This window comes from Nelumbo lutea, chromosome 7 (genome assembly GCF_056320005.1).
Source record: "Nelumbo lutea isolate HS-2025 chromosome 7, American lotus-T2T, whole genome shotgun sequence".
Lineage (NCBI taxonomy): Eukaryota > Viridiplantae > Streptophyta > Magnoliopsida > Proteales > Nelumbonaceae > Nelumbo > Nelumbo lutea.
This window is the reverse complement of record NC_142690.1, coordinates 45,888,672-45,910,185: the sequence shown is the minus strand read 5'-3', so window position 1 is coordinate 45,910,185 and position 21,514 is coordinate 45,888,672. Positions and strand designations below refer to the sequence as shown.

Genomic DNA, 21,514 nt, shown 5'->3' with positions numbered 1-21,514 from the left:
AAGTCTTATTCACTTAAAGATTTCAGATCCAAATAAAGATTTGGATTAGGAAACTCCTAATTAGATTAGGAGATCAGCTCTTTAAGATCTATATAAATAAAGGGGGGCGAACTGCTCCCATTTTACACACTACTCTTAGTTCTCCCTCTCTCTTTCTGCTCTTTCCGCCATAACCCTAATTTTATCTCCATTCTTGAATTGATAAAGAAGAAGCAAGTAGTAGAAAGCAACAACGCGAGTAAGTCATTGAAAAGAAGCAGGTCACCTTGCAATAGGCAAAGCAAGTCCCCCCACTGGAGTTCCAGATCAGGCCGGACTCAAGAACTCCTCCAGTTCAAAACCGGAGTTACACCACCTTGAATGCGAAAAGGGGAGAAATTTTGATGGAAACAAAGATGGACAAGTACGTGAGATGGCCACCCAAGATGAGAGGCAAACCCGCCAACAAGAACCCTAACAAGTACTATAAATTCCACTGAGATATAGGCCATGACACTGAGAACTGCAGAAACCTAAAGGATGAGATCGAGGAGTTGATCCGTCGTAGCTACCTGAAGTAGTTCATCAAGCGAAATGACCGGAGCTGACCTGCCAACCAGCCAAGAGAAGTACCAGAGACAAGTAGAAACCAGGACCGAGATCATCCACCTCGAGATCCACCACCACTAGAGCGGCCTATTTGTAGAGTGATCAATATGATCACTGGTTGTTCAGTTGTGGTAGGATGTAGCCGTGCAGCGGGGAGAAACTTAGTCCAAGAGCTTGAGCACAATGACGAGAACCAACGGAAGTGCCCTTGTGTGGAGGAAGTTATTTACTTCACCAATGATGATGCTCACAGAATCCAGTATCCACACGATGATGCCCACATTGTCAAGATGATAATCAATGGCTTCGAGGTAAAGTCGATTTTGGTTGACTCCAGAAGCTCGGCTGACATCCTCTTTTTGGACACCTTTGAGAAGATGCAGCTTGAGAGGAAGGGCTTGCAGCAAGTTGACATTCCACTTGTCAGCTTCAAGGGAGACATGGTAAGGCCTCTAGGCCAGATTAAGTTGTCAGTTACGTCAGGCTCAGAGCCAAATTCAGTCTGCTTTGAGCATTGCTTCCCAATGATTGTGACTCTGTCCCCGTATAATGCCATCCTAGGTTGGCCCATCCTACATGCACTACAGGAGGTGGTGTTGACCTACTACCTCTCAATGAAGTTTCCAATGAGGTATGGAGTAGAGGTTGTACAAGGTGACTAGTTGGAGTCGCATAAGTGCTATGTCGCAGTGTTGAAAAGCAAGGGAAAACTAGCAGACAACGTCGACCTGGAACTGCCCCCTGAAAACACCAACAAGTGAGCTTGCCCAATGGAGGACACCATCTTGGTTCTAGTCTCAGACACCGATCCTGCGAAGACGATCTAGATCGGAGCTCGCCTTGCATAACCAATTCGGTCACAATTGGTAAGTTTCTTACTTAATAACTTAGATATTTTTGCATGGTCAACAGTACAAATTCCTGGCATAGACCCCTCTATCATTACTCATAGACTTAATATGGACCCTTTAGTCTGAGCAGCCAGGTAGAGGAAAAGGAACCTCACCCCAAAGAGGTGGAGGATAATTGAGGAGATCGGGAAGCTTCTCGCAGCAGACTTTGTTAGAGAGGTCCAATATCCGAGATGAGTGGCTAATCTAGTGCTTGTAAAAGAAGAAAATGTTAAGTGGCGCATGTGCATCGACTTCATCGACCTCAACAAAGCCCGACGTGGGATGAGGCATCCTGGATCCTCCACATTGACAGCTCGTTTAACCAACGTAGAAACAGAGTTGGGCTGATACTTTATGGGCCTAGTGAGGTAAAGCTGGACTATGCCGTCCAGTTTTCATTCGAAGCACCGAATAACAAAACGAAATAAGAGGCGCTAATAGTCGGGTTGACTTTGGAAAAGGAGGTCGATGCTAAGCACGTCATGGCATGTAGAGATTCTCAGCTAGGGGTGAACTAAGTGAATGAGTAGTATGAGGCCTGAGAGCCAGCCATGTTGGTCTATTTGAACAAGGTGAGAAAGTTCCTACCCAATTTCCACTCCTGGTACATTCAACAGATACCAAGGACCAAAAACATAGAGGTCAATGTGCTTTCAAAGTTGGTCAGTGCAACAGAGGTTACAAGAAGAATGGTCTACGTCAAAGACCTGTTGTGACCTAATATAGAGAGGGCAGCATAAGAGGTTACTCCTATTCTAGAAGAAAAACTGAGCTAGACGGATCCGCTCATAAATTATTTGTGCCACAAGACCCTACCAGTAGACCACAATGCAACTCGGAGGGTAGAGCGCCAGTTAGCTTGCTACGTTATCATTGGCGAGTAGCTGTACCGCAGGTCTTTTATGCTTCTCTACCTGCGCTACTTGTGTCCTTCAGAGGCAAGCCAGGTGCTACACGAGATCCATGAAGGTCTCTATGGGGGACACCTGGGGGTAGGGCACTTGCCCAAAAAGCAATAAGGCAAGGCTACTACTAGCATACGATGAAGGTTGATGCACTCGAGCTCGTCCGAAGGTGTGACAACTGCTAGAGCCATGCTAACATACCCCACCAGGCCGCTGCCAACCTGAAGTACCTGACCAGCCCATGGTTGTTTGCTCAGTGGGGAATTAACATCCTCAATCCTTTCCCACCTATGACCAGGTAGAGAAGGCTCTTGGTTAGAGTTTACGAGTTGAGGTTCGGGTATTTGGTTTCCATGTTGATGGTCATCTTGCCGATGTAGTAGATGGGTCTTTAAGTTCCATCTTCTTCTTTTACTAGGACCGAGTTGACCACCTCATTGTCGATAGAGGTACAACAACAATTGGTCTCCAGGGCTTGGCTTCGTCAACAAGGGCAATCAGCTCAAGTATTCCTTCAATTTTTTGGAAGGCTTGCTCACATTCCTTGTTCCATTGGAAAATCTTTCACTTGCTTTAAAACCTTGAAGAATGGAAGGCAGCACTCCATGGGCTTTGATTTGAATCTGTTGAGCACAAAAATCTATCCTATGAGGCATTGCACTTCCTTGTGTGTCTGTAGAGATTGCATTTCAAGGATGGCCTAGGTTTTCTCTAGGTTAGCCTTAATCCCTCTTTAGGTCATTATGAATCCTAGGAACTTGCCTAAGATGATGCCAAAGGTGAATTTGGTTAGGTTCAGCTTCATCTTGTATTGTTTGAGGAGGTCAAAAACTTCTTTTTAGTCAGCTAAGTGCTGCTTGGCCTTTTGGCTCTTCACTAGCATGTCATCAACATACGCTTCCACATTTTGGCTGAACTGTTCTTTGAAGATGTAGTTCACTATCCTTTGGTAGGTTGCGCTGCATTTTTTAGGCCAAAAATCGATCTTGTAGCAATAGAGGCCTCAGTAAATGATGAAGGCGGTCTTCTCCTAGTCATCAAGGTGCATCTTTATTTGGTTATAGCCCAAAAAGGCGCCCATGAAGCTGAGGAATTCGTGGCTTGCTGTGGAATCGACGAGCTGATCTATCCTCAGTAGGGGAATCTATCCTTAGGGAAGGCTTGATTGAGGTCGATGAAGTCGATGCAAATCTTTCATTTTCCACTGACTTATCACCACATTTATGAGCCAATCCAGGTAGGTTACTTCTCTAATGAAGCCTACATCGAGGAGTTTATTAACCTCCTCATTTATCACCTGCCATCATTTAGGGGCAAAGCTCCTCTTCTTCTACCGTACAGGTTGGTAGCAGGGGTCAGTGCTAAGCTGCTGAGACATGACCTAAGGGTCAATGCTCGGTATGTTTTCTACTAATCAGGCAAAAACTTTGACATTAGCTTTTAGAAACTGGACGATGTTATGCTGGATGTTGTACTTAAGGTGCCCACTTGGACGGTTTTCTCCGAGTCACCATAAAAGAGAGGTACTTGAGTTAAGACTTCAATAGGTTAACCATACTATGTGCAGAGCTTGTCCTATAGGTCTAGGTCATCAATGGCAAGAGCTTCTTAGGGGTCAGTTTTTCTTTTCAAGTTGCTACATAGCATTGTCGTGTGGAATGCGCTTAACATTGGTCAACCGAAAATGACATTGTACAGTGACTGAACCTTCACGACAAGGACGTCTTCCATGAGGATGCTCTTCTTGGGACATGGTGATCTTTCCTTCTAGCATTAGTGAGTCACCAAAGAATCCAACCAGGGGGTGTTCATCGGCCATAGTCGGTCACATCCAATCTTCATCTTTAAGAAAGCATCTTCAAAGATGTTGCCAACTAAGCTCTCTATGCCTGCAAGAACTTGACATACTTCAAAATTACGATTTTTGACATTATTATCAGAACATTGTCATGCAGTGTTTGGACTCCTTTGAGATCATCCTCGACAAACATGATGGGAGTGTCAACCTTAGGCTTCTTTAGTGTCCAGTCTTGTACTTGGCTGAGTAGGCTTCTTCAGTGTCTAATCTTCTACCTGGTTGAGGAAAAATAGGCCTTATGGGCCAAGGAGCTCTTGGCCCCGAAGCCAATTTGTTAGAGATGATGACAATGACTCCAATTGAAGAGGGGTCTTGGTTGTCAGGTGCATCAACACAACCAAGGTTATCTCTTTGGGGCACTTAGGGGTCGACTATGAACCCGCTGAGTTATTCTTGTCAGACGAGTTCTTCTATGTGATTGCGGTGATCTTTGTAGCTCTCTATGTCATGGTCATGGTCTCTATAGAATTCACAATATTTGTCTTGGCTTCTCGTGTTGCCTTGAACTTTTTCTTCTCTGGCCATCAAACAAAGTGATGGTCATGGATCTACATCAGCACCTCGGTCCACGTAGTGTTGAGAGGTGTGAAGTTTCTAAGGTTAGGGGAGGAGTCCTTATGGCGGTCCAACCTCTTCTTTCCATGGTCAGCTAATCCTTCATCTCTATCTTTGCGCTTCTGGTCATGTCGATTCTCCTTGTCTTGTTATCGCTGTGTCTATGCATCCTCAACATTGATGTACTTTTGTTCACGCACCAAGAGTTCAGTCATGTTAGTAGGGGCCTTCTTCTACAGTGATAAGCTAAAGCGTAAGGAGCATAAAATGTAAATCAGGGTGGCTACTACTATGGATTGATTTAGGTTTTGGACCTGAATCGACTCGGTGTTGATTCTCGCTAAGTATTCCAGATTCTTCATCTTTCCACTTGATTTGCATGAGGTTAGATGGCATCTTTTAGTGTTGATGCTCGCTAATAAATTGTGCCAAAAACCTTTCTTCAAACTGGTCCTGTTATGGATAGAGGTGGAAGTGTAGAATACCATTGCCAAGCAGCTTCTTGTAAGGTGGAAGCGGAGGCTTTGCACATTAAGGCTTCCGAGGTCCCATGTAGGAACATTGTGGGCTTGAATCTTTCCAAGTGATATGTGGGGTTTGAGGTGCCATCGTACTTCTCAAACTGAGGTGGCTGCCAACCAACAAGGTAAGTTCATCCATGATTTCCTTTGTGAAGATGGGCTCTTTACTGGGTTGAGTTTTGAAGGTAGATATGTGGTGGTCAACATGGCTCTTCTTCATGTATGTCCTTGATTTCGTTGCTAATGTCAACACACTTTGCTAGCTTTGGTGGTGTGTGGAAATCTCCAACTGAACTTGATTCGGTGTGAACACTACTACTGCACCTAGGTTCCAAGATACTCCTTGGCGGGGACGCATGTGCCGGAGTGTTGGGTTCCCCGTAAGTGAGTGTTGTGGGCTTGACTCTAGGCTTCAAGACGACTAAGGTCGTTCACATTCAACCTTTGGCTTTGTGGGGTATTTTGGGCATCCTTTTGGGCCCTCAGCTGGAGAAATGGCCTGAGAGGGCACCTGGTGAACGGATGGAGTGGTTACTAGGGCACCACCAGGCTGTCCCAACGCTTCCATCATTACGACAAGCCAATCGACTATTTTTTGCAAGGCACTAAACTCTTTAAGGGTCACATGCTTCGGTTGCCGAACCTTGCAGGGAGGGGAGGTACATTTGAAATGGGATCCCTGGGATGGGGATTGAATGCCAGAGTGGTCGAAGGCGTTCTCTGGAGGCATGGTTGCTAGTGCACAGGAGAGGAAAGAAACCAGAGGCTTTTCATACTGGTTTTCATAGATGATGCCAATTTAATACTATCTGAACCGAGGTGGACACGCAACCGAATCCTACCAACTTGGACGAGCCAAGGTGGAAGGATGAAGCAGTGCACTAAGAAAACTTGTAACCAAAGCATGCTTAGAGGTCCTGAGGATGAGGTCCCCAGGGAAGGCACTCCAACGCTTAAGTCAGTAAATGTAAGCAAAGGGTGGTTTGGCCTAGTTGTTGAAGATTAGATGGTTCAATCCAATGGAGGAGATCGCCTGTCAGGGTGCAATTGGACACGTCCCTTGTGAGGCTTAAGGGAGGAGACCGTCTGTCAGTGTTATGGTCACACCATCCGGCAGCGCACTGCGACGCAGTCATAGGCAGCAGCACGCACAGCAGCAGGCACCACCTGGCAGCGCTACACAGCAGCACGCACCGCTGATAGCGCGCGGCACGCACCGCCAGGCAGCAGCACGCACCGCATAGCAACATGCACCGCGCACACGCCCGGCACCGCACAGCAGCAGCACCATGGGGCGCAGCACGCACCGCTAGGCAGCAGCACGCACCGCACGCACTGCGCGGCAGCATGCACCGCGCACACGCCTGGCATCGCACGGCAGCGGCACCATGAGGCGCGCGCACGCACCCGGCAGCAGTAGTAGAGCGGGGCCCACACGACAGCTCATAGGGGTGGGCCCATCCTTATCTGGGCACATCAAGCCAACTCGCCGCTAGTTTACCTTATCCTTATCTTATCCCTTATCCCTTATCTTAATCTAATCTCATCTTTATCTTATCTTAAGTAAGAGTGAGTTACCATTAGGAGTATGTAATTAGGAGTTTGAGTTTATTAGGAACTTCCTTCTATAATCTCCTATTTAAGGAGTTACGAATTGAAATAAAGCATTCAGTTTTTCCGCCAAGAAAAGAGTGAGGAGAGTTCGGGTGGTCTCTTGGACAAATCACCCATTCAGTTTCCGCAATAGGGTCTGCACGCAAGGGAAGGCAGGGCTTTCGCACCATGGACTGACCCGTGGCAGGATCCTATGTGCGGGACCATAACAAATTGCTATCAGAGCCAAACGTCACGGGCGATATGGAGCAACTATCAGTCAAGGTCAATGAACTGGAACATGGGCTAGTAGAAACCAGCATGGAGGTTCGTGAAGTCAGGGAAGACGTCTGGGAGATGCAACGCCTGCTGGAAGCACTCCTCTCCAACAAAGAAATGAGTTTGGAGGGAATCGCCAACACCAACAAACACCGTCCGAACTGGGCAGAGGCATCCAGCGAACAACAGATCACTGCCCCTATTGCCGCAGTTATTCCCAAGGATCAACGCACGGAGGATGAAACTATAAAGTCTTCTCCTTTGGCCGGGGACAATGTCATGAACATTATAGTAGAACTTGCAGAATGCGCTCCTTTGACGAAGACAGGTGGGCTTGGTGATGTTGCTGGGGCTTTACCAAAGGCCTTGGCTCAGCGTGGACATAGAGTTAGGGTTGCGGCACCACAGTATGGTAACTATGCAGAAAGCCAAGAAACAGGAGTATGCAATAGATGTAAGGTGGAGGGGTAGGATATAGAGGTAATTTTCTCTCAAGCTTATATTGATGGCATGGATTTTGTGTTCATAGACAGCCCTGTGTTCCACAATATGGAGAAAAATACATATGGGGGAGGCCGAGGGGATATTTCAAAACGCATGGTTCGCTTCTGTAAGGCTGCTCTTGAGATTCTCTTCTGTAAGTATACCTGGTGTGTTCTTGTGATCCACAACAAAGCACACCGGGGCCGTGGTCCAGTACACGATTTTTGTTATGTGGATCTTCTATAAAACTACTTCAAACTATATGACCCAGGAGGTGGGGAACACTTCAATGTCCTTGTGGCTGGACTGAGTGCAACAAATCGTGTAGTCACTGTAAGCCATGGCTCCACCTTGGAGCTGGGAACTAAACAAGGTGGCTGGGGTCTGCATCAAATAATCCAGCTTTATGCACTGGGATATGGGGCAGTCCCTGTTGTTCATATTGTTGGTGGACTGAGAAATAGTGTGCAGCCGTTTGATCCATTCGCAGAATCCCAAGCCATGTATCCGGAACACGAGCTTGAGGACAAGCTCATAGTCCGGGAGGGGTGTAATGTTATGGTCACACCATCCGGCAGCACAGTCATAGGCAGCAGCACGCACAGCAGGCCGCACAGCAGCAGGCACTGCTACATAGCAGCATGCACCGCCGATAGCGCGTGGCACGCACCGCCAGGCAGCAACGCGCACCGCACGGCAACACGCACCGCGCACACGCCCGACACCGCACGACAGCGGCACCATGGCGTGCAGCACGCACCGCCAGGTAGCAGCGCGCATCGCACGCACTGCACAGCAGCACGCACCGCCGATAGCGTGTACCACACACACTGCACAGCAGCATGCACCGCACACGCCCGGCACCGCACGACAGCGACACCATGAGGGGCACACACGCACTACGCGACAACAGCACTGCATGCACGCACCACGTGGCAATGGCACCATGAGCCGTGCGCATGCACCCGGCAACAGTAGCAGAGCGGGGCCCACACGACAGCTCATAGGGGTGGGCCCATCCTTATCTGGACACATCAAGCCAACTCACCGCCAGCTTACCTTATCCTTATCTTATCCCTTATCCCTTATCTTAATCTAATCACATCTTTATCTTATCTTAAGTAAGAGTGAGTTACCATTAGGAGTAGGTAATTAGGAGTTTGAATTCAAGTTGGAGTTTGAGTTTAATTAGGAACTTCCTTCTGTAATCTCCTATTTAAGGAGCTACGAATTGAAATAAAGCATTCAATTTTTCAGCCAAGAAAAGAGTGAGGAGAGTTCAGGTGGTCTCTTGGAAATCACTCATTCAGTTTCCGCAATAGAGTCTGCACGCAAGGGAATGCGCAAGGGAAGGCAGGGCTTTCGCACCGTGAACCGACCCGTGACAGAATCCTACACGCGGGACCATAACAGTCAGGGTCTTCGGATGGCTCCGTGTTTATCGGTGAGATAAGTCACGCATCACGCTTCCTTCTGAGGTTCATGCTTGTTGGATTGTCCGCTGACCCCGGTGCGGGGTGTACTGATCCACTGACATGGCCTGAAGAGGTCGACCAAGCTCGGGACATGGGCCACATGGCAACTTCGACCGGCTGAGGATGACCCTAACAACTACATAGGTTGCTGACCTTAAACGACCGAAGCGACAACCCGTCCCAACTCGAGCCAAATTTAGCGGGTTTCTTAAATTGTTGAGTGGTTTTGATTTCCTGTACTTGATGGGGAGATGTTTCCAGACTCGCTTACAACATCCAAACTCCTAAATAATTTATTCGAAAAAAAAAACAAAAGTAATAAATGATTCAGTTCAGCAACTTCAACTTTTATCAAACGGCCTTTAGATCGAGTCAGTTTGGATCATCTTAACAATTGAAGTTTCAATGTAGGCAAGTTATGGAGAACCTCCAAACGGGTTCATGCCTACTTTACCCTAGTCTTAAGACGACAACTATTCCATGTATTGCAAGTTAGTCGTCGAATTACTTATGCCGTGCAACGAGCAGGATTTGAGAGACATTGCGTATACTCAATCATCAGATATCAATATTAAGTAATCAAAACTTAAAGGGAGTGATGAATAGGTCAAATTGTCGTTCATGGTTGAATTTAGGGTATTTTAGTCTGTTCATGAAAAGATGCCATCTTGCTTTCAAGCATAATTGATGACATAGATGGGTCCTAAAGCTATGGTCCTTCAACTATATAAATTGATAATAAATAACTCAGTGTCTATATGCCAAAAACGACTATTAGAGTATTTTAATTGTTATAATATAATGTTGCTTGTAACAATTAAGCAACATTGTATGATAGAACTATGCTATATTTGATAAGGTCTCTATTCGCTAAAGAAAAATCCTTAAGATGGGAAAAAATTGAGTCCCGATCTGGTCCTAATAAAATACGTTCCAACATACTTACAATATGATTTGACATCACACATCTTATTTAGAAATGGTATGTCCTAGTCTCATCATGAGATATGTGGTGTCTAGAATATGTTGGAACGGGCTTAGTTGGGAGCAAATCCCAACTCAAAACTTTTGGCTGTTTACATCAAGTATTGGTCTGCTGATCATAATACATTGCTGGTTGTGTTTACACAGCCGCACATGTGTTGTGGTCCGTAGATCCAAATTCATCTCCATCCAAGTATAATATAAAAAGCTAAAAGCTTAAGCTGTTACCTGAGATCTCTGAATAAGATTTTATTTTCTAATAATTCCCTTCAGGCCAAAGCCCTACAAGCATGGACAAACACAAGCACACAGTTTTCCATGTCAATAATTTCTATCTCATCTCTTTTGTGTTGTAATCCAGTTCAGTTTTGCGTCTGTTGGTTTGTGGAAGAAGAGTGCCTAGTCAAAGGTGATGACCAAAGTCAATACTCTAAGACTAGGCACTCTTCCTTGCATGTCCTCTTAGAGTGTGTTGACTCTGGTACTTTGATTAGGCAATCTTCTTCTACAATCTCATTTGCACTCATTAGCAATGCAAATTTTATATTCCAAAAACTGATTCAAAATTTGCATCGCTTTCCTCCTATCTCAAATATTTCTTATATAAAATGGGGGATCACATTATCTTGTTTCTTATCTCACTCTTGAACAAATAACCATTTTCCTTTTTTCATTTTTTTTTCATTTAACGTAGGAATCACTTCATCATTTTACTAGGACAAACAAATAGGACAAAGTCAAACCTCAAGCAAAAACTAAGCCTTAAGATCCTTGAAATCGTAATGACTTCTCATTGAAACCTCCACTAAAATTGATAATTGCAACCACCTCCCTTGAACTTTCTAACATGGTTGCAAGTAAATCTCCTTTGTTAAAATCCTTTAACAAAATGAACGAAAATGTCCAAAATACCCATATAGTTACTATTGAGACTGGTTTCTACAGTACAAATAATACAAACTTTATGAACAAACATCAAAAATAGAAATTTTAAAGTTCCTGTTTACCTTTTGAGTAATTGATATGAAAGGCAAATTTAGAAAATAAATCAATTTCAGATAAGATATTAGAAGGGCTTGGGATCGTGATTGATATGAAAAGAAAAATTGGAAAATAAACATTTTGGTCAAAAGTAACTACATGGGTATTTTGGACACTTTTGTGCCTCTTGTTAGAACATTCTAATAGTGGGGGTCTATTTGCAACTGTGTCGAAAAGCTTAGGAGAGGTGATTGCAATTAACGAACTCCAGGGGAGGTTTTAGCAACTGTAAAGAACTACAAGGGAAGTTTTATCCATTTACCCTTTAAAATTAAAAAAAAATTGTTGAACCCACTAACTTTATTTACTTCCATATATATTTCTTTTATTATTAATCCTTTGTTTTTGAAATCTAAATTTTTATTTTATTTCATTGTTATAGCCTTCTTTATTAACTAAATAAAATAATCCACCTACTTAATTTGCATATTTCCTACTTTATTCATATATACAACATATTGTATTTATTTACAATTTCTTTATACATTTTTAGGTACATTCTATTCCTTCATAATCAATTTATATATTTTTCTTTTTATTAGATAATATTCTTTTTAATTTTATATCTTTTAAATTTTATTTTACACCTATAACTTTTTCCTGCCCAAATAATAAAATAATATGTTTAAATAATTTAATTATATTTTAATATTTTCTAAAATAACATAATTTATAAATGATAAAGAATTAATAGAATATGTTGCGGAGAGCGAGTTGGAGAGAGCAAGTTGAAGAGAGCAGAACTACACAACAAGGTGTTCGTGGGGCTTGGTTGGGGGTTCGAGGGTAAAGCCCCAACCTAAACACTATTTAAAATTTGTGCATATAATGTCTATATCTATATCTACAGGGGTGTGTTGGTCAATTATAATTAGAACATAGCATTAAAAAGGAACCTACATAACATTTTTCATAATTTCATCATGCATAATTTCTTTATTGGAATTAAAATTATGACTATTAAATATTTAAGAATAGATACAAATTATTAATTTGAAAATTTTGTTCAATTTCTTATTATAATTTTTTATCAAATAAAAATCGTAAGTGTTATTTTTCGTTTTTAAATTGGTGGGTCCTATTATCACGTGTCTAAGTGAATATGCAAATAGAGATGACATTCTCACACATGTGACACATTGAAAAGTATAATAGAAATGTTATTCTACGTGTACATTTTTAGTAAGAAAAAATAAAATAGATATTTTTTAAATAAAAAAAGATATTATTAGAGATAATATCAATGCATCTTATTGTGGAGTTCAGCCCCCCACAACGTTCCACGGCACATCCCCGCCATTGGGAACATTTCCCCAAAACACGGCAGAGATGTGCTGTGGGACGTTGTGGGGGGCTGATTCGGTCTCCTTGTTGTGGGAACCGGGTGATTGTGCTGGAGGTGGGTTTGTGGATATCTTCATTGGTTCTCAATTGTCTCCTTAGTATATCACTTATGTTTTAAGAAAAATCAAACTTATGTGTTCATGTAGACCATAGACCTGGCAAAAAGTTGACCCAATCCACAAATCCGACCTAATCCAACCCGAAAAAATTGGGTTGGATCATGGGCCAATCCGTCGATCCAATTGTCAAGTCTAATTGGGACTATTTATGCATTGTTAGAAATTTCCACTCTTTAATTTTTTTATTTAGTCTCTATTTTTTATTGTTTATTCTTTAAATTGTCAAATTTTCAAGTTTTTTATTTTATATTTGGAAATTTAAAGTTAATTCTTTTAATTTTGATATTTTTCATGTAATTTTTCTTTATTTTTTGGGATGACCCGAATTGACCCATGGGTCAACCCTAACCCGAATATTTAGGATTACTGTCTAGCATTTGACAACCCAACCCAAAATTAACCTGAAGTACCTTAACCCAACCCAAACCCGACCCACCCAACCCAATTGCCAGGTCTAGTAGAGCATGCTCTACGCGAAGGCAATAGATGTGCAGATTATATTGCAAATTTAGGTATTGATGATAGGAGATATCATATTTTTAACTCCTTTCCTCATGATCTGTTAACTTTTTTAACTCCTGCCCTATAAATGATTTTCCTTTTTATGTTGGCTGATTAATAAAATTTTTATATAGCCACCCCTTTACTAAGAGTAGAGTTTGGGTTAAAAAAGTAAAAAAATAAAAAAGATATTATGAATGATTTTTGGATTTACATTGTTTGGTTTTATTTATAACAACTGAATAATTGAGGTCTCTTTGATTTTGGGGAACAAAATATTATATAATTAATATGCTTAGTTTTATTTATTTCTCGGTTATCCATTTTAGGAGTTGGGATCTCCTGCCAACAAAACTTGACGGGATCTGCTCCTCACATGCACATCCATCGTGCATTAGGAATATCTTTAGTGAATAATATCAAATAAGTACGGGAGATATTCCCAATGCATGATAGGATGTGCATGTGAGGCGTCTGGAGTGAGGAGCAGATCCGATCTCCAGCAAAACACATTCCAACTCTCTACGAACTCAATGTAACACCACACATCTCAATATCTCACTATGAAACTGAGACCCACCATAAAGTAGGACCCACCATATATGAGATGTGTTGCTGGCAGGTGATCTGAATTCTTATTTTAGCCATGTAACCTTTCAAAACTGAGTTCATATCTGCACCCCACAGAGCGGGCCCCACAAATACCCCACATGCATATCTCAGTGTGTATTAGGAACATCTCTAATACATATCATTGGGAGATGTTTTCAATACATGGTTGAGATGTGCTGTGGGGCGTTTGTGGGGCGCACACTGTGGGTCACATATGTAAATTCTCTAAAACCATGTTCCTATGTAATGCCTACTGGCGCTTATGTGTATACTACTTGTTGTTGCGTGATCTAACTACTCTCAGTTGTAGGGCGATCTGGCTTCCAATCGAGCAGCGAGCTAGAAGAATCTACAAGATGGTGAATCAGAGAACCCGGGGTGGCTAACCCAGCGAGGTCGCTCCAATACTTAAGTTAGTGTACTGTGATGCGAGCTGAATGCTTTGAGAGTTTGAGAGCTTGAGAGCTAGAGAGTAGAGTAATCACGCATACCTAGGCCCTGGAGGGGTTGTTGCTCTTATATAGCTGAGTTGTTGTGGGTTTCACGAAACGGTTTTGGGATCTTCGGCCTGAGTGGATGAGATCTGTTTCCACTTTAGTCGGGGAGTAATGTATCAGTCAATGAAGTCTATCGTTTTTGCCTAATCCGAGCGGGGAGAGGATAAGGCCTGTCGTTACGCGGCGTGATCCCGTGAGGTACGAGGTATGCTGGAGAAACCTCTGGAGTCGTTACGTGGCAATTCGGGTTGTTAGCCCCAAGCTGATACTTCGGTTCTTTAGTTTCGAACTGGATTGAATGCCGAGTTGCCCCGACGTCGAGGTGAGTTTTGGGCCGAGGTGGCTGAATACCCAAGCTCAAACGTTGCGAGCTAGGCTTGCCAGGCTGAGTTGTCATCCCGTAGTCAAGTAGCGACCACATGTCCCTTTATCGCTAGGTCGGGCCAAATCACCCTTCATCAATTGCCCCCCACTCCCAGAGCCAAGGGTCTCAACCCAGTGCACGGGAGTTCTGAAGGGATAGGAAATCCATCAAATGGATGCCCAAGATTGTGGAATATAGGGGGGCGAATTTCAAAAATTTTTCTTTCCCTTCAACTAGGAATCGAATTCCCTATTTAGAAAATCATATTTTCAATGATCATTCTTGAACCATAAACTGAACCAGATCTGAACCAAAAGGAGGAGAGAGAGATAATACCTGATACAGAGAAATAATATCTCTCAACGGAGGTGTTCACGTCCAATGTAGAAACCAAAATCTGCTCCCACTAAAGATGGCGCAGTTCAAGGTGGAGCAGAATCAGCAGTGTCATTCCTAAGAACTTGATTCTTCCAAAGAATCACCTGGACGACTTGTGAATACAACTCCTACCAATCTTTTCTCCAAAAGATTGGAATCAAGATCTGATCTTGATTTCTCCCAAGCAATGGAGATTGAACTATTATAGGCGGCGGCTGCAGGAAGGAGGCGGCTAGAGAGAATTTGCAGGGTGGAAATTTCTCTCCTCTGTGATCTCAGCTCTGAAGAAAAGACTTTTGCTGGTGATTGTGTGTCTAAAGGCTGTCACCCCCTCATCCTTTTATAGACTTAAAGGAATCAGCTCCTAATCCCATTAGGAGTTGCTAACCCAAATCATATCTGGATTACAAGTCCCTTTAAGATAAGGGATAAACCTTATCTTATCTGCAGATTAGATCAGCTAGTTCCTAATCTAATTAGGAAGTTTCCAAATCTAAATCTCATTTAGATCTTGGACTCTCTGAGTGGATAGGGTGTGGGCCCAATCCTATCAATTGATCTTATCTCAGAATTCGCCCCTTAAAGACTAATCAAATTAGCCCAGTTCGAAATGGGCTTAAGGCCCATTTAGGGTTATGTATTCATTAAACCTTCCAAACTGGTACCTAGTTGGGCTTCCTTATATGGCATGGGACCCAAACATTAATCTACACATCAGCCACATGGGTTCATCCCAGCCTTTGTTACAAGGCCTGGCCGAATACACTGTTATGGACAGTGTACCCCCTGAAATCCATCAAATGGGCTCTATGGGCCCAACACTTACCCTAAATGGTCCCTGGGCCAAGCAACCTTGTAACACCTAGGGACTGTGGGCAGATGCAAGATTAGCCCATCAGATATTATCCTCAATGGCCTTACACTCAACCTCCCAGCCCATAATGATCATACACTACCCGACAAGAGAGGACCTCTCCCTCGGCTGCAAGGAACAGTGTTGCACTCTCTCAAGTATGGATCCCGGGAATTAAAACCTTTTGCAAACATTTCAAAACCATAATATATATATATATATATATATATATATATATATATATATATATATATATATATATATATATATATATATATATATATATATATATATATATATATATATATATATATATATATATCATATATATATACTTTTATATCTCATATAAAATATATTTTGCAAAACAAATCTCAACGATTGAAATCGGCTGCCGGTAGTCTTGGTTTCCATCAGTGAGAGTGCATCCCCGATCATTACCTTTGTCTGACAAAGGGGTTGATCCTGTCACTATGATCACCCACTCAGATGAATTCTCAGACTGTCCCAACATACCCAGGTTTTGACCCCCGCTAAGGATCTCACTAATTGGTATATCAAAGACAGCCCAATCCGACACCTAGTGCAGTATCATAATCGAATCTAGGGGTCGAGTGTAACTTTCCAGTTTTGCCCATCAATCTCCAAGGTCCAGGGCAATACTGAAAATCTGGTCCAGTTCAAAGATTCAATTAATCCCACACTGTATGTGCCTAGGGTCTCACCCCGGTAGCTGAGACAAGCCACCCCAACCAACTTGGTGGCACCACAGTGTCAGCCTTGTCAGGATAGGTCTCCCCAGACCGACCCACTGGCTGTGAACATTCTAAACTAACACGAGTCTCATTAAGTGTCCAATTTAAGGGTATTACATAGAAACATACCAAGGGAACATGAATCAAATATGCACTTTTATTCATTTAAAATAAACTCATAAAGTACATCAATTTGATTGAAGTTAAGGGCATACAAAACTGTCTAACAAGTTCATGACGAGTCTAGGTGGATTTGGCACGAGGCCTAGGCGGCTTGATGGGCGAATCACTGGTTGGACCTATTCGGCCACCTGGCTCAACCAGGAATAACTCAGGTCGTGTCTAATTTATGTGCGGACGTCACGCCGTTTTATAAACTCTGTAGACGTCAAAACACTTGCTAAATGGATTTCAACCTCAAGGGTCATGAAACCGGTTTTCCTAGGAGCCGTTGGATCATGTTGATCTCGACCGTCGATCCCCGGATATGCTGGCTATAAATAGGGGCCTATGGGCTCATTTTCTTTGCCACAAGTCCGCTAATCTGAAATCTGAGGTCGCACTCAAGTCCTTCAGTTCGGTGTCATTCCGAGGTCGCCTTCCTTTCTTCGGTCTTTCTTTTGGTGAGTCACTCTTTGCTCTCTCTTTTTTCACTCTGTGTCTTTCTATGATGTCTAGTTTCAGTTTCGATAGCCTCTTAGACGGGAGCGGTGAATCCATTGGAGCCGAGGTGGGTACCTCTGCTAAGGCCGTAGATCCTCGTCCTACCGAGGAGGTTACTTGGGGCTAGGATGTAGTCCGTGGTTCTCCCGAGGTGGGCTCACCTCGGCGAGAGCGAGAGGCCTCTGGTAACCTGGCTTCCACCTCACATCGAGGTCGGCTGCCAGATAACTTTGGCCCGTCGACAATGACGGCGGACATGCTCCTAACCCTAGTAGCCCGGTACAGACTTCCCAACGACCTCGTCTACAACACCCCTTTAGGTAACTTCCCTTGGGAACACGGTCACGAAGAGATCGTGATCTTCGAGGAATAGCTCACAGCTGGTCTTCATCTTCCACTTCACCCTCTCATAGTCGAGATCACAAAGTTGTTCAACATCACCATAGACCAGTTGCACCCGAACTCCATCTGCAACGTCGTATGGACCATTTCTCTTTTCCACGACTACAATCTTCCTCTTGACCTCGACATTTTTTATTCCATCCTTTCTATAAAGAAGAATTCGTCTTGTGTTCTGCCTGAGCACAAGCGAACTTACTATCAGTCCCCTCGTCTTGGCTTCAAGCTTTTGCATGAGCTCCCGAACAAGGTCCCGGCCTGGAAGAGGCGCTATTTCGTGGTCCGCAACATTGAGGGGTGGCCTTTCCCGACTCATTGGAGGGCAGCCATCCAAGACCCTGGTGTTAGGTTGGACATGAAGACAAGGGAGGCACTCTGATCTTGGGCGGAGCTCGGCCTAAAGTTCAAAGACTTCGTGACCGAGGAGAAGCTCGTGTAGGCCGGTCTGAGTCTTGGTAGGTCACTGTTTGCTATATTTTCTCTGTTTTACTTTGGTACTGTTTCTGATAGCTCGTTCTTGTCACAACTATCATGGACATCCCCGCCAATGAACTCTTCGGGAGTATGAAGAAGGGGAAAAAGAAAAGAGCCTCAAAAAGGGCTCACGTTAAGTCCCCACCAGCTGTCATTCTAGAGCCCGAGCAACCATCAACTGTCGATCAGCCTCCAATAATAGATCTGGTCGAGGAGGCTACGTCTGCGGAGCCTGCTCCGGCAACTGCCACTTCTTCAGGCAGCGATGACGTAACTCAGAGCATTTTGACTCCAAAATTCAGCCTCCTCAAGAACAAGGGCGCGGTATTTGTTGAGGAGGTTGCTAGTTGGGCTGAGCTGTCGGTTGCTCAACTCGGAGCCCGAGCGGCTACTCACTGCATGGTGGTAAGTTTTCGTACTTGTCTTCTTCAATCTGTCTTGTACTTGGCTTTTCATATACTGACGCTTATTTTCTTCTCTTGGTAGGTCAATTCCACCATCCACGCCTTGGCTTATCAGTCCGATGTGAACTTGAAGCAGGCCTTCGCAGCCGGGGAGTCTTCTCGGATAGCTCACGCCGAGTTGAACTTAGCCCGTTACGAAAATAACCAGTTGAAGAACGACACGCGAACTAAGAAAGAGTTGCTCACATTGCTGATGTCGGAGAAGAAGGAGCTCGAGGAGCGTGAGGCAGCCTTGAAAAGGCGGCTTTGAAGAGGGAGGTGGAGAATCTCGAGGCTCATGTGAAAGAGCGAACCGAGATACTTCTTCAGGCAATGGAGGAGGCCAAGGCTAAGGCTGTCGAGGAGTACAAGTCTTCGGTGGAGTACCGAAAAGAGATGGTCGAGGTGGGGATGGTGAGCTACCACAAAAGTTTCAAACTTAGCAGGTGGCTGACCCGACGTGAGTTCCCATAGCTCGACCTCAATGTCATAACCACTTCGAGGATCACAGAGGAGATGGTCGTCAAAGCTGCCCAAGATTCAGACTCCAAAGCAGAAAGCGACGGCGACCTGCTCGATGAGGATCAGGAGACCGGTGTTGGTGAGAGACGCATGGAGACGGATCTTCCTACCGAAGCCTCCAGTAAGGATGAGGAGCACCGAAGTGAGTAGATGCCTCTTTTCTTGGACCCTCCTTCTGTAATACACCGAGCTTGGTGCATTGTAATTTTTTTTTGTACTCGACATGCCATATCAATGAAATACAAATATTTTTTGCAATCTTTGTGCAAGAATTTATTTTTTCTTCTAAGCATAGACAACTTCCGAATTGGCAAACTAAACCAAATAGGAGTAAATTTTTTTCTAAGTGTCGGTTACCCCGAACTGTCGAGATAACGAGCTGGACTCCGTGTAGGGATAACTTCGCATCATTGTACGCCGAGGTGGGCGGACACTGTAGGGTATATACCTGACATGTCTGCACATGGGCTACTCGTTTAGGTGTTGGTTATCCCTTAGTGTCGAGCCGTCAGGCTTGACTTCAAATGGGTCTAACCCGTTATTATGAGCTGAGGTGGGCTAGACGTTGTGGGGTTTGCACCCGAACTGTCTATGCCTCAGGCATGAGAATTGGTTTGCCTATGCCAAAGAGGCGATTAGGATTTGTCTGACTATGCCAAAGAGGCGACTAGGACTTGTTTGCCTATGCCAAAGAGGCGACCAGGTCTTATCTGCCTATGTCGAAGAGGCGACTAGGACTTGTCTGCCTATGCCGAAGAGGCGACTAGGACTTATCTTAGTGCCGAGGTCTTATGTCAGCTCGGCATCATGGCCCTTAGTCTTTTGGGAGTGACTCGCAGTCCTCTCTCTAGTTTGGTGATCCTTTTTGACCAGTTCAGTGGTCACAAGTAATACCTTCTTAGGTTGTCGATATTTCACGCTCGAGGTACTCACTTCCCTTCCAAAGTCTCAAGCTCGTACGTGCCTTCCCGGAACACCCGTCTTACTCGGTACAGATCTTCCCAATTCGTTCTGAGCTTACCAATGCCGGGCTCAGGTACCATAACCTTCTAAAGAACTAGGTCGTCAACGCGGAAGTGTCATTTTCTAACCTGGGCGTTATAGTACCGAGCTACTCTTTGTTGGTAAGTTGTAGTCTGGATGTAAGCTAGGTCTCGTACCTCTTCTACCAGGTCTAGGTTGGTACGGAGCTTGGCACCATTCGTATCCTCGTCATAAGCCTCCAAGCGTAGTGTGGGCACCTCGATTTTTGCTGGGATCACCACTTCTATATCGTAAGTGAGGTTGAAAGGGGTCACCTATTGCGGTATTAATGGTAGTTCAGTAGGCCTAGAGGACACTAGGCAGTTCGTCTACCCACAACCCCTTGGATCGAGCTAAGCGAGCTTTCAGTTCGCAAAGTATTGCTCTGTTAGTGACTTCTGCTTGCCCGTTCGCCTAGGGTTGTGCCACCAAGGTGAAATTTTGTTGAAATCCCATTTCAGCACACTAGTTTTGAAACTTGATATCCTCGAACTGCTTCCCATTGTCGGAGATAAGTACCCAAGGTAGCCCGAAGCGACATACTATGTTCTTCCAAAAGAAATTTGGTATGGTGCGGGCTATGATCGTTGCCAAGGGTTTGACTTCCACCCACTTCGTATAGTAGTCTACTGCTACGACTAGAAACCTCCTCTGTCCTGTCGCTGGCAGGAATGGGCCAAGGATGTCGATTCCCTACTATGCGAAGGGCCATGAGCTAGTGAGGTATTTCAGATCAGTAGTAGGTCGATGGTGGATGTTGGTGTGCCTCTGACACCCGTCGCACTTCTTGACGAGCTCGAGTGGATTTGCCTTCATCGTGGGCCAGTAATAGCCTTGCCACAATGCCTTCTATGCGAGAGCCCTGCCCCCCAAGTGTCCACTGCACAAGCTTTCAGGGGTGTCGCAGAGTATGTACTCGGCCTCTGAGGGTCGCAAGCATCACAGGTAGGGGAGCATAAAGGACCTTCTATATAGTTGTTCATCTATAAGGACGTACTTAGATAACTGGCGCTCTACCCTTTGGTCCGCATTGCGTTCTGTAGGTAGGGCCCCATGAAGCAGGTAACAAACGACACCAATTGTTGTTATGTGATCTGACTACTCTCAGCTGTAGGGCGATATGGCTTCCAATCGAGCAGCGAGCTGGATGAATCTACAAGATAGTGAATCAGAGAACCCAAGGTGGCTAACCCAGCGAGGTCGCTCCAATGCTTAAGTTAGTATACTGTGATGCAAGCTGAATGCTTTGAGAGTTTGAGAGCTTGAGAGCTAGAGAGTAGAGTAATCACGTGTACCTGGGCCCTAGAGGGGTTATTGCTCTTATATTGCTGAGCTGTCGTGGGTCTCACGAAACGGTTCCAGGATCTTTGGCCTGAGTGGATGAGATCCGTT

General features: G+C 44.3%; 1 protein-coding gene across 1 annotated transcript; it reads left to right on the top strand.

The window, feature by feature from the left end:
* The first annotated feature begins 695 nt into the window (after positions 1-695).
* Positions 696-1,250, top strand: LOC148846248 (uncharacterized). Its single transcript, XM_088955952.1, has one exon. The coding sequence runs from the start codon at positions 696-698 to the stop codon at positions 1,248-1,250; it is 555 nt and encodes a 184-aa protein (XP_088812078.1).
* Positions 1,251-21,514: the final 20,264 nt, after the last annotated feature.

Coding starts and splice junctions, on each gene's coding strand:
- LOC148846248 (XM_088955952.1), top strand. CDS start 696: ATGATCACTGGTTGTTCAGTTGTGGTAGGATGTAGCCGTGCAGCGGGG.